General features: G+C 40.5%; 1 protein-coding gene across 2 annotated transcripts in view; it reads left to right on the forward strand.

The window, feature by feature from the left end:
- UBE2F (ubiquitin conjugating enzyme E2 F (putative)) overlaps nt 1-13,655 on the forward strand; it is a 54,442-nt gene that overhangs the window by 18,688 nt on the left and 22,099 nt on the right. For both annotated transcript variants that reach the window (XM_019291004.3, XM_010407864.4), the window contains exons 6-7: nt 1,288-1,358; nt 5,207-5,264. In XM_019291004.3, coding sequence (XP_019146549.1) covers nt 1,288-1,358; nt 5,207-5,264 — 129 coding nt within the window. The remainder of the gene's footprint in view (nt 1-1,287; nt 1,359-5,206; nt 5,265-13,655) is intronic.

Here is a 13,655-nt window from a genome sequence, read left to right on the forward strand (position 1 = left end):
ATTTACTCTTTTATCTTGATTTAATGGCATGAAATAAAGCTGCTTTCCCTTGCTTGAGGACTAGACATCATCTTTCAAAACAATATGTAAGTGTAGCTAATGAAAAGCTGTGCTGTTAGAAAACTTCTGAGAGGTTTTGGAGGTCAAAAAGTTTAAGACTGTTTTCTGTGCGCCACTTAATTTTCAGTAATGTCATGACTGATGTCCCTTGAGTTATTGCACAGACATGAAGTAGAGGAAAGGCAAAATCTGCATTATCAATCCCAGATTTGTTGTGGTGATCAGTGTTTTTTCTTCTAAAACATCTCTTTTAGGTACGTTTTTGGTATCTCAGTGCCATGCATATTTTCTCACCTTTTCCAAGGAGTCTTAATTTTAAAAATTTCTTGAAAAGGTAATTGGAAAGTTGAGGACAAAATGATGAGGCAAAACACATGATGCTGCCATGCAAATACAGCTCTTTAAGCTGCTTTGCCTCTTGACTGAAGACTTCATTGGAAAAAGTGGAGGGAGATGGCTCCACATCTATAATCTGTGATTTAATTGAAGTTCTGCAAGGTACTGATGGATTCCAGGACATTTCCTATCAGAAATAATCTGCCTGATTGAAAGCTGTGAATCCTAATGGGGAGAGCAGGGATGGAACAACGTGCTGTTGCTAAGATACTGAAATTTTTATGTCCCACTCTTTATTTACTTCACAAAACTAGAGCAAAGGAGACTGTACTTTAAAAATATGTATTTCAAAGTCCCACTATGAAATTTGGAAATTTGGTGACCTTGCCTGTGGATTTTTATTTTAGTGTCTCAAATTCAGGTCTCGTGCATTCCTATTCAATTGTTAACAGGAGGGTCTGTATTTAAAAGAAATTATTTATTTGGTGTAGTTGTTATCTTTGCATCCTCTGCTGATTTTTAACAAATCCCTGATTTGGTCAAGCCTTGGTGGAAAGCACTTAGTTTTTTGGTTTAAATTATTGTCTTAATAGTTAAGTATGAAGAAACTGAATGACTTAGAGTGTTTTCTTTTCCCCTGAAGGAGTACATTTTCTTGGCTTTCTTAAAAGTTACGTTTTTCTAAGGAAAAGCCCAGTTTTTATAAAGAACTGAGACAAGTTTAAAGGGCGGAGAAATCTGGTTTGACTCTTGTAGATTATGTATCATTGCCCTAAACGTACAAACCCAGGCTGTGGATATCAACTATATATTTGCCTTTTTCTGTTTTATGAGTTACAACAGGCTTTTATTTTAAAGGATAACACAGTAATTTGTTTTCTCTCCTGGCAGCCTCCAAAGGTAAAATGTTTGACAAGAATCTGGCACCCGAACATTACAGAGACAGGAGAAATCTGCTTAAGGTAGGAACAGCATTCTGTAGGTTTTTTTTTAACCTTGGAGGTTTATCTGTTTGATAAAATATTGTATGTAACTGTCGTGACAGTATATTTTTCTGCTGATTCTGCATGCAACTTTTAGGAGCATAAAAATCTACCTGAGAGTCTCATTCATGCTGAGCTTTAGGGACCGTGTAGAGCCTGGCTTTTCAGGTTCAGATTTAATATTTTGTTCTACTTGGGGTAAAAATGTAAACTCCAAACTAAACAAAATGTAGTTGGGTTTTTTTCTTCCCTCCCTCATAACTGAATCGTCCTCAGGCCCTGAGGGGGGCTTTGAGTCTTTACCATTTAATACCCATGTGTGTTAATTGCTTGAAAATCCTTTCTATTTCAAAAAGGAAGGAAAAAAGCATTCCTTAAACTTTGACAGTAATTGTTCTTTGTTTGCCATTTGTTTATTATAATACTTAGTATCCACTGAAAAGACACGTGTGCCAGTTACTACAAAGCAGGATTGGAGTCAAGATAAGTCAAGATACGGAACCTGAAAGCTTTACTTTGCCAGAGTGAGAGGCTTCTGTTGCTGGGTGGTTTGTCTTGATAGTAAGTGTTTCCTCTTCAAAACAAATTTGTGAAACTTTGCAATTTCATCCTGAGCCACCTGATGGTGAAATTGGCCAGAAACCAAACAGAAACAGAAGTGAGAAGCCTGCCTGTCATTTTTCAAGTTAGTGGCACACAGAAGAAAAAGCAGATGAAGCAGAAGCAAAGCTCATAAGTGAGATTGAAAGCTGTTCTGAAAATCTAGCATGGTTGTCACTGTGTGTAGCAAATCACTGCTTAAAGAGAAGCTGAATCTTTCCTCTAGATTGAAAAATCATTGTAGTGCTGTGTTGAAGGTGCTGGTGAAAATGAAGTTTTTTATTGCTCTTCATGGGCAGGTCAGGCTCATCAGCCTTAAGAAAGCTTAGATGCTCTGAGTGCAGGTAAAGGAATGAACAAGTGAGCTGTCTGAACCAGGGAACAACAAATACCAGCCACCAAACCAAAGCTGAAGCTCCAGCTATAGCACAGCATCTTCTGAGGTTCAATAAAGCCTCACATTCATAAAATCCCAGAGTGGTTTGGGTTGGAAGGGACCTTAAAGCTCATCCCGTTCCACCCCCTGCCTTGGGCAGGGACACCTTCCACTAAACCAAGTTGCTCCAAGCCCCATCCAGCCTGGCCTTGGACACTTCCAGAGATGGGGCAGGCACAACTTTTTCATCTCTTTAAATGTTTTTAATTATAAAAGATGAAAGTTGTGTTTGGAGCATCATAATTCTAATGAAGTGAAGTCATTTTTGCAGCATCCGTGCTGAAACAGCTTGGATTGTCAGATACCTTAACACGTCAAACCTTGGAAATATCTGGCATTAGATGGAAAAACTAAAATAACTTAATTGCTTTATGCCTGTTAGAGAATGCATTCTATATATAGTACCTGCAATCAACTTACACAAGAGTCTTTACATTAAAATAGCTCCAGTTATTTTTAAAAGCAGAAGAAGCATCTTCATCAGTGTACCTTACGCTGTGGGATGTGTTGGTTTGATAATCATCCCTGGATTAAAACATTCTAAATGGTTAAACTTGTGGTCAAGTGTAACAATTCTGGGCAGGGAAAGTGGTGTTTCTCTGTGCTGCATGATCTGCAGTTACTCTGGACCATGTTATTAATGACTCATATTAATTAGGTCTGGCCCATACTGGATATTGTCTCCACTGCATATGTAGATAGAAAAAATGGAAGTTTCTCCAGGACTGATCTTCCTCTTACAGTAAATTTTAGTCACTTAAGCTGCAGATTGGGTCAGCTGGAGTTTCAGAAGTTTTTACACTTACTGAAATCATGCAGTTCCCACTTGAGTGGATGCTTTTGAAAGATCTCTTTAGGATGTGTGTATTTAACAAGAAGAAATTCCTCAAAGCTTTCTTCCATGCAGGAATTACTCAGAGAATGAGAAGATATTTGTTGAAATAAAAGCTGAGCAGCTGACTGGTCACATCAGTAGCTGGTTTGGTTACTATAGGTTCAAAAACAGTGCTTTTGAAGTCTGCCAGATAGAGAGTTTTGAAATAATCTGGGAGGTCTCCTTCGATCTGGGCAGAGGTTCTGATTAGGGGCTTAATGATCATTCCCAATCAGTAGAAGAAAGAGGGTGCTGCTCTAAAAACAAATTCTATCAGCAAATGAGGAATATTAAGCCAAGGGACACTTCTGTCTTCCCTGCTCTCCTGCCGGAGTGCTGTGAGAGGTGCAAGTGTCTCAAGTCCTGGCTGTGGTGTCCCCAGCTGGAGAGGTTCCAGGAGAGCTCTTGGGAAGCTGCAAGGCTGTTCATGAGGCTTAGCTGATGCTCAGGTGCTCTGTCACTGAATATTTTTATGATTTTATTTTGTGCGTTCACTTCCCACTCACTTGGAATTTCACAGTGAGGTGTATGGAGAGGCAAATGGAAGTGTTGCCACACAGTTTGATAAGAAACAGACCAAAAGCAAGCTTATTCTGCTCTTACTTTTGTCAGATGGACACAAACTGCAGCCACAAGTTGTTATTTTTAATGCTGCACAAGTGGTAATGGCACATTTTATCCTTTTAAAGGCACAGAAACGAGATTAGCAGCACAGTTAAGGTGTGGAATGGGCTTGTCCAGGGTGATCATGCTGTTCTAGGATCTCTGTCCACACTGAACAAGGACTGAATTTCCTTGGATAAAAGCTTGTCATGTTAATTAAATAACTACATAGCCTGTATGGTCTAGTCATCTACTATAATTTAAAAATTACTTAATACATGTCACCCTGGAAATTGCTAAAACCTAATGGTTTCTGACTATTTCACTTCAACCCTGTCATTTCAGTAGCAGAAGCTGCTGCTGCTGGTGAATTTCTGTGCTTTGCTGTGTGAGTTGTCAGTTTTAGATTACTCTTTACAGAGGAAGATGGGATTGTGAAATGATGTTTGAAGAAGTTTTTTAGACTTCTTCATTCAAATTATTGCTTTTCTGAGCAAGACTTCAGCTTATTTCTCAATGGTGCTCTGATCCCCAATACATTTCCTTCTCATAACTCCTGATGCTTGGATCTGAAAGGTCCAGAAATGCCTAAACAGCTCAATGATTTCAACTTGCAAATAGGTCAGCAGCTTCACTGGACTTAATATGTACCATAATATGCTGGTCATATAAAATGTCTATAGTGGATGTGTGCATATAGGAAATTTTGTCTTTTATATATTAATATTCATATGTGTTTATATTAAAATTCAAGTTATATTTTATAAGGAAGTTTTTCCTCCTGAGCAGACAGACTAAAACTCTTTCACTTTCTTATCTTTGCCTGTAGGAAGCTGAAGTTCTTTCACAGAATAGAGGATGCTGATCCTCACTTTGCTAATTAGATATCTCTCCCCAAAATACCCTTTTTTGGATTGGTTTGTGCCAGTTTTGGTGAGAGATGGATCATGCTGCAGGGCTGTCTCTTCACCAGAGATTAACATGTTCTAAAATGCATCGGGGACAAAAAAAAAGGTTCAATGTTGAGACTGTCACAAGGGTTTCCTGTCACACTTGCTCTGCTGGAGGAACATAACTCAGGTGTTTTGACAAAGGTTGAGCTCAGATGGGGAGTTCTGTAATGACACTGTGTAGAAGGTAAATTTAGGCAGACATCTCAACTCCTGGGGTTTAAAATTCCATTACCTGGATATAAATAGTGCAAGAATTAGATCTTATCATGCAATTGCTTTCTAATGTTTTCTGAGAAGGTTTCTGACAAAGGCAGTTTAACCAGAAGTTGCTCTGTATAATATGTGTGTCTTTTTTTTCCAGTTTATTGAGAGAACACTCAATTGATGGCACTGGCTGGGCCCCAACAAGAACATTAAAGGTACTGTTTCCTTTTGGCTGTGTACATCAAACTAGATACATCTTTAAAAATCCTTTCATGGTCTTGGAAAGAAACAGCTAATGTGGTTTGCTCTAAGAACAGCTGAGGTGTTTGTCTTTCAGCAAGTGTTGGTGGCAGTAGTGGAACAAGTACAGTGCTGACTGTAGAAATTGGTAGTTTTGGTTTTTGTGGCTGCACAAATCCTGCTCTGATAACAGGCTTTGTAGGTTGGTGTGACTGCAGGTGACTCAGAACCCACACTCGGAAAGGTGTGCTGGTTTTCACCCAGGCAGCAAACACAAGAGCATCCTGTGAGCAGGACCAACAGTAATCCATAACCCTGGAAATTTCCACGGGATTGATATTCCTGACATATCAGTGCAGAGCACTGAGCAGGAATTAATCTTCCTGTTGCTGTTCCCAGGAATGCTGCCAGAATTGTTTCTTCCAGAGCTTTAACAACATTAGGTGGATAAAGGGTGCACATCAGGTGTCTGTCTCTTTCAAAAACAAAATTGAAAATGACCTTTATCTGATACTTGGTTTGCTTTTTGGCACAATGAGCGAGATCTGTGACTTTCTTCATCTGTAAAATCTCTTCCGAGGTGAGCATGTGGCTTTCTGGAAGTAGAACGAGTGTGGTGTTTTGTGGATTTTCTTCATCTTTCCCTGTTGTTTGTTCATCACTTGGTGTGATTTTGTTTTGCCCTTGGTGTTTCTGTTTCCATCTCAGGTTAAATCAAGGCTCTGATTAATTAAGTTAACTAGTTCTGTTCCTGTCCCTGTATTTTCAGTCAGAGAAAGTTTTTAGGCTACAAATTTCAAGCTTCAGCCATGAAAAATTTAGTACAAGTGGACAAGAAACCCAAAACACAGAAACTTTTTCTGTGATTGTTGAAATGAAAGATTTAGGAAAAGGAAGTAGTAGTGTAACTTAAAAAAGAAAAAATTCAAATCAGATGTCCTCCTTGGATTTTTTTTTTTGGTTTGGTTTTTTGACATTAAAGCACCACAGTTGTGAGCTCACTTTTTACAGCTTTTCATCACCCTGGGGGGAACTGAGAATTTGCACAGGAGCACTGTGGATAGTAATCCAGTCTTGGCCTGTTTGGGGCTTGAAAGTCAATATTTCATTTGTCAATAATATGAAGTCAGTCTGGTTTTCTGGAGGAGCAGTACCCAAATCTGCCCAATAAAGCACTACTTGTGAACTACTCCTAAAGTATTAAATTGAGAGTGGGCGTGTCCTCTGCCACAAAAATTGTTCCAAGGGCGTTGGAAAAGCCATTCAAATGGCTTTCAAATAGAGAATACACATGAGAAGCCCATGCATAAACCATGCTGAATGCAGCTGCATGCATGGAGCTTGTGTGCTTAAACCCTTTAGAAGGCTGAAGTTTTGGATTGTGTCTCATTTTTGAATCCTTGTGGTGGCAGCAGAGCTCTTACGTGAAAAATCCTCAAATAAACTGCTGTGACCTTTTGAATATTTTTTTTTTGTATCAAATGGGTAGAAACATGAAGAAGCTTTCTGAAATACAAATGAAAATCTGCTAAATTGTCTGTAAAAAATATCTGATAAAATGTATTTTTAACAGTGTGGAGGATTCTTAAGGGGAGAAGACCTAACGTAGTTTTGTTTTCCAGCATTTTTTTGCACTTGGGGACATCTCATCCATGATTGAATTCTCCTCAGGTTATCAAGTGTTGAGCTTTATCTTTTTTCCCTTCTTTGTGCTTGGGAACACGTTTCCATGGACCACTGTGAAGAGCAGCCTGTGTGTGAGTGAAGGCACTGAAGAATGTGCTATTTCTGAATTCCTGCATTAGGTGCTTTTTTAAAATCAAATTCTGAAGAGAGTTGGGCTTTTACCCTGAAACAGGTTTAAAACATTAACCTCCAACCTGCCTATATATACAGTTTTTAAATCACACCTTTTCTATCCATAGAAACACTCCAGAATCCCAAACCCTTAGATAATTTCTGGTAGCAGTTGTTCTCCAGGCTGTGGATTGTGTGAGCAGTGCTGCAGTGCTTTCTAGCTGATCTTTGTCATCTTTTACTCCTTTGTAGCTAAACACTAGTTAGCAACAGGAGCTTATTTATCTTTTAGTCTTCATTCTTTTCGGTTCTGCCTCATTTTATTGCATCCTTTCCTCTTTGAAAGAGCCTGTTCCCAAAGCTGGAGACTGCTGCAGTTACTTTGGGCCCTGCTCAGAGTGTCTGAACTTGCATTTCTCCTGTTTTTAGGTGTGATGGTCAAAATGAAAGTTTTCCAGGTAGAAAGCAAATGGATGGCTTTAATTCCATTCTGTTCTCAGATTTATGTCACTGGAAATACCAGCTTTTAAATACCTCATATGACTTAACACTGCTGCTGTTACTCTGCTACTCTGCTTTGTACCTTTCAGTAATTTCAATTTCAAACTCAGAAGTACTTTTTAGTAGCTCCTGTTAGTCCTCAACCTGTACCGTATTTGCCAGGATTATCACCTGCCTAGCTAAGTTAGGCCTCCTTAATATTCCTCAGCTTTATCCTAAACGCTTGTTTTCATTTTGCTTTAAAAACATCTCAGGTGATTGATTTGAAAAACAAGTGGGTCTGTATTTTGATTGCCTGATTGGTTCTAAAAGTCAGGCTCCTTCTGCAGTTACCTCTAACCAACTACAACTGGAAATTGGCTCATAAATCAGTGGCTGATTGATGAACATTAAAAATCATCAAAGCACATTTGGGCAGCTCTGTGGAGGATTGAGCATATCAACATTAAAACCAGTGTGTAAAAATGTATGATGAATGTTCACAGGGAGTATTTGTCCTTTCTCTTCTTTTTGTAGCTGTGTTCTGGTAGAGATCCAGCTGGTCTCAGGTAGCTGGGCTATTTTCTGGAGGATTTCTATGTTTACCAGGTGTATGTGCATTTCAGTTTTTCACCGAGATAGTTTGAAGTGCTGGGTTTTGTCATTTTCGTGTTGGTGCTGTGAGGAGAGACAGGAGCAGGAGTGGAAAACATCCAGGTAGTCTTAAACTACAGATCTGCATTCAGCTTTTCATGCCCACCTATAGGAAACCACTGTTTTTTCAGGAATTTCTCTCCCATAACTCCAGATACTAGGTTAATAAGTATCTGTCTGGGCTATTAGATTACCTGATCTAAAAGGAATTAAGACTCATTTCCAGTAAACTATTGCTACTTGGAGTTGATCCTTAAGAGCCTTGCTTATTTAATTAATTAGTGATTTAATACTAAATGGCAACATTTTTTTGTCCCATTTGGTTCTCTACGTCTGCTGTTGTCTTCAGGCAGTGGAATGACTTCATTTGAAATCATCCAAATGCCAAACTAATCTCTTGGAGAAATAAATCAGAGGGTCGTGACTTAATTTTCCCAGTTTACCTCAATGTTTGAGCATCAGCCTGAGGAGTTTTGAAGTACAAAACTTTCATCCATCATCCTAAGGAATACAGAGGGTCTGCTGTCAAAATCATCTGTAATTAGTGTAGAGGAGTATTTTAAACAGACAATAAAATAACTGTCAGAAGGGAAAAAAGAAACCTGTAAGTTTTATGTTACATTAATTCTTGTTGCTCAGGCTGGTTTTTTCAGCGTTATGGTAACATTGTACAGCTGTTGATTTATTCAAATCTTGTTTTGGAGTTGGTCTTTTTATCTCCCTTCTCTACCTCTAAAAATTGAATAAGCCCCAGACAAAAAAGCTTCAGACACAGTATTTGAAAAGAGAAGCTATAAACCACTGAAGACAATCTTCTGCATAAATCTGACATTCAGTTTTTTCTTAAAATAAGCCTCAGGAAATTTTTCTCCAGGTTTATATTGTGCTATATTTTCACTTTATAACTTGGCTTTATCAGTCTTGTAAGAAGTGATTTATTTCTTTCCCCTCCATACCTGCCCAGGCTGGTGGAAATATACAGCTCAGTGTCTTCTAATAGCTTTTGCTTCATAAAGATTTGCAAAATTTTCATTTTCTCTCTTGAATGTCCCCTGACAAAGCCAAATCTTTGGTTTAGGTGCAGTAGTTGTTATTTATGAGCATGTGAGTCAGGAGAGCTGTGATACCTCAGTAAGTGTAATTAAACCATGCTTGTTCTCCCCAAATTGTTGATTTCTGAATATGCAATTTGTGTCAGCTTTAATCCACTGGGCAGGCTGGTCTCCAGAGGGTGCAGTGTTCCTATCACGGACATGCAGTTCATTAAGAAGCTATCAGAGAATCCCCCCAGGGAAAAATTTATACAGGATTGTCCACTTGCCCTGCAGTAACCGCGGGGACAAATGTCAAGGAGTCAGTGACCAAAGTTAGGGATTTGAGAGGAGTGCTCCTGCATACTTGGCAGTTCACAGCTGGCTTGGTCTGGGAGAGGAACAGGCTGGAATTGGTCCTGTTTTCTTCCCCCTCCTCTATTTAAGTACAAAAGAAATGGTTTTGCAGCCTTCCTCCTTGTTTTGTGTTTGCTAACTGGAGCAGTTTATGCCTTTTCAGTTACCCAAAGTCCTGTAGGAAGCTGCTGTTGTGTTTGGGTGGGAAGTGTGGGCAGGGGTGCAGGCACATGACAATTGAGGTGGCCTTTGTGGGTGCCTAAAGAAAGGTGACATTCACTTAATCACCTTATTCTAGGTGGAAACAGTGTTTTTCAATTTTGCAAGATTAGAGAAGAACAGGAGAGGGAAATAAAAGGTGATTTTATTTGGGAGAAGACAGTTTAGGAGGGAAAAAGTTTTTCATAAGCTAAAAAGTGCCTACGTCTCTGGAAGGAAAACATTTTTTTTTTGTTTGATCCCCAGGACCAGTGATAAATGTGGTGGGGTGGGATGAAGTGTGCTTGGTTTTTTAGGCTGCAGCGAAGAGAGGAAGAAGATGGGCTTGTTTTTAAGAGATGGTGGAAGAAGGTGAATGGAGGAGGAAAACCACCTTGAGGTGGTGCATAGGCAGACAAGACAGCAGAGAGCTGCCCCAGGAGATGGCCATGCATGGCCTGGCTTAGAGCAAGCTGAGCTTTGGAGTGGCATTTCAAGCCCTTTTTCAAACAAACCCAAAAAATTGCTTCAGACAGGTCCTCGTATAAATAACTGTTGCTCCTTTTGTTCATTTGACTGGGTTAAACTGTTTATAAAAAATGATTTAGGAATGAGCTTTGATTTAGTCAGTCTGTTTAACTCAGAAATGCTCTTTGGATCTCTTAAAGGAATTTCTTTGATTGGAAGTTTGTAAGGTGCTTTTGTCTGGTTTGCTCTCTTCTTAAATGAATGTGTTAAATATACTTTGCCTGTTAAAGGAAAATCTTAATTTGCAATTTCCGTGTTTGCTCTCTCTTCAGAAAGTGCTTGTGGTTGTCTTTCTGAAGCCCTTGTCTGTGACATGGTTTCAGTGGCTTTGCTTTTGTGAAGTGGCTGTGAGAACTGTCACTGGGCAAGGTCAGTGACTTGAGTTAGAACCTCCTACAAATGCAAAGCTTTGAGACTCCCTGGCCTCCGGAGAGGCTGCGTTGAGGATTTTGTGTCGCTGCTCTTGAACTTCAAACACTGCTGCAGCAGCAGGTTTTTTCTCCTCATTTGGCACACTGTAAATAAATCTGTGGGCAGGGGTTTAGTGTAACTTTTCACTCAGATGCAGCACAAAAGTAGTTCAGAATGAAAAGGGGAGATTATAAAGGAGTTGTTTACAACAGTCTGTTGATCTTCTGACTTGCTTGTGTTGAATTCCTCATGCTCAAGCCCGGAATGGTGACAGTGCCATGGAGCAGAGTGTGCTTCCCTCGTTTTCCCCTGTTCCCCTTACCCAGTGAGGATTTTGCCAGGTACTGCTGTGCGTGGGAACCCCAGCTCTTGATTTCCAGTACCATCATTGCCTCCTGTGAACTAACAGAATAGCTGTGAATTAAACCCACGTGCATATCCAAGACCTGCCTTCGACTCCCAAAGGCATCTGACCCACAGGTGACATCTCAGCTGATGGGAAACCTCTGGGATACCACAGAGGGAGCAGCCTGGGCACAGCTGGAGCAGGAGCCAGATAAAGCAGCTCAAGGAATTGGGCAGCCCTGGCTGCAGGTCCAGCCTGGGCAGCTACGAAAGACAGGTTTGGTACAAAAGTAGGGGCTCTTTGCTTTGCACTGTGGCTGCCCCTCAGCAGTGCTGCCCGTGTCCTCTGTAACTTTGATGTTTAGCACAGAGAAGAAATTGGATAAAAAGCAGCTTTGTAAAGGGAACAGCCTTGTCAGGTGTTACCTTGTCAGGTGTAGATGTCTGATCTTGTACAAGTGAGTTCTCACTGAAGTGCAGCACCATCAAGGTGTGCACTATTAACATTTTAGGTTGCCACCTGCCCTGCTCCTACCTGTGAAGATAACCTTTAAAAATTCCTGTACATAGGCTTAACTTTGTTTTCAGAGTATTTAAGCCACAAGATTAGAAGATATTTGAAGCCAAGCCTGATGCTTTATTACACTGAAGGAGAACAGAAGTTTTTGAGCTTTAAATCTGACAAGATCTTTAGTGGCTTGCACATCCTTTTAGTTCCTCAGAAAAACCCAAAGCAAGCATCCAGGCCAGGGCTTATCTGCATGCAGCCAACAGCTCTGCTGAAGTCGGTAATGCAAAGTGGTTATTTCTGCAGTTCAACGGTGTCGAGTTTTTCAAATACCAAATACTTGCTTCACTTTTGCTCATCTGTTCCATCCCACTTCCCTTTCTCAATATCCAAGATTTAAATCCAGGCTAGCCTCAAACTCATTACAAAAAGTGTTGCCCTCTGGTAGTAATTTAGCATTATTTTTTATGGAGCCATACAAGGGTATAAAATGAATCCAGCAAATCGTAAAACTTGAATAGATGGAAACATCAAAAGTGGTATTAAGACTTTCACAGGTAAATTATTCAGTAATAATAATAATCCTGTTATACTTTTTGGTGTCTAGAATGGCAGTGGAGATGTACAGCATTCTGACAACTTGTGCCCTCACAGAGGTTTTTGTTGGGGTTTTTTGTTTGGTGTCTTTTTTTTTTTTAATAGAACTCTGTAAAACCAGCCCAGATGAGTCAAGCCTTAAAACCAGGGTTCAGCAAATAAGAATTTGGGAGCCATTTATGATGTAATGTGAAAATATGGCATCACATCTCTTCTTTGGGCTGCAGCATTTACTTGTGTGAGATATTGGAGCAGGAGTTTTGTCTGGAGAGAGCTCTGCCGGTGTCTGTGGGGAGGTTCTGGAAGACCAGGGGGTTCAGCACTGCTCCGTGTAAGGAGAAGCTGAGCTCTTGAGCATTTCAGAAGGCACTCAGTGACTGACTTGCTCCTGGCTTGTTCCTTTTTAGCCATGCTGGTGCTTGAATAGCTGTGGACAGTTTGTAACCCTGGGAATGCAGGTTTGGCATTCAGGATTGTGAAATGGCCGGACCCCAGAGTACTCATGTGACCTTGTACCTTTTCAGGATGGTTTTAATGCTCAGTATTGTGATTCTGCATCACATTCTCCAGCTGCAGCCTGCTGTCTCATGCTGTAGGTAGAAGGCAACTTCGAAAAATGTCATTTTTTCCTGCAACTCTGCTTCTCTGAAGGGCAGTACAGCCTTGGGGGGCAGCAGTGGAGGGGCTCCTGACCTTTGGGGGCAGAGCATCTGCTGGGACAGAGGGGTTGCCCAGAGCTGCTGAGCAGCCTCTGATGGCTGGATGTGGGAGAATCAAGTGGAAATTGAGACCTTCCTGCCTTTTGCTACTCCCCAGGCTCTCCATGTCACTAAAATCTTCCTTTAATCTGTGACTTTGGCACATCACTGCATGGTACTAATAATTTATCCCTAGGATTCATGCAGGTTTCCTTAATACCATGCTCTGCTAACTTCTGCTATGCCTGGCTTCTGTGCCAGCAGTTGAACAAGCACAGAAGCTTAAATAAAGTGTAAAACAATGATTTCCATCCATTATTTGAAACAGTTCATTTTCTCCTGCTTGCCAGGGAACTGGCAGTGTGATTGTTTGGGAATGAGGATGACTGCTCAACACTAGAGACTTAAAATTTACAGATAACTGTAATTAAGTGTCTGGGTCATCTCCTTTGTGCAGTTTATGTGTCTGTGCTGCCACTGAAGGTGATGAGCACGTTTGAAAGTTGCTGCCTTTGCCACACTTGAGAAGGTGCTGATGCTGGAAACGCTGACAGTGCCAGCCCTGCTGGACAGATGCATGTTTTAAAAGCAGATAAACTGAGTGGGTTCTTTGTGCAAGATCAAAGGGAAATTGGATCGTCAGAGGTTGTTGGCTGCATAGTGCTGACATCGTGTCTTGTTCATTAGGGCATAATTGGACAGTGTCCTTAAGGGATATGGATTTCTGTGGTCCACACTTTCAGCACAGGGCCCAGAACAGGA

Source organism: Corvus cornix, chromosome 7 (genome assembly GCF_000738735.6).
Source record: "Corvus cornix cornix isolate S_Up_H32 chromosome 7, ASM73873v5, whole genome shotgun sequence".
Taxonomy (NCBI): domain Eukaryota; kingdom Metazoa; phylum Chordata; class Aves; order Passeriformes; family Corvidae; genus Corvus; species Corvus cornix.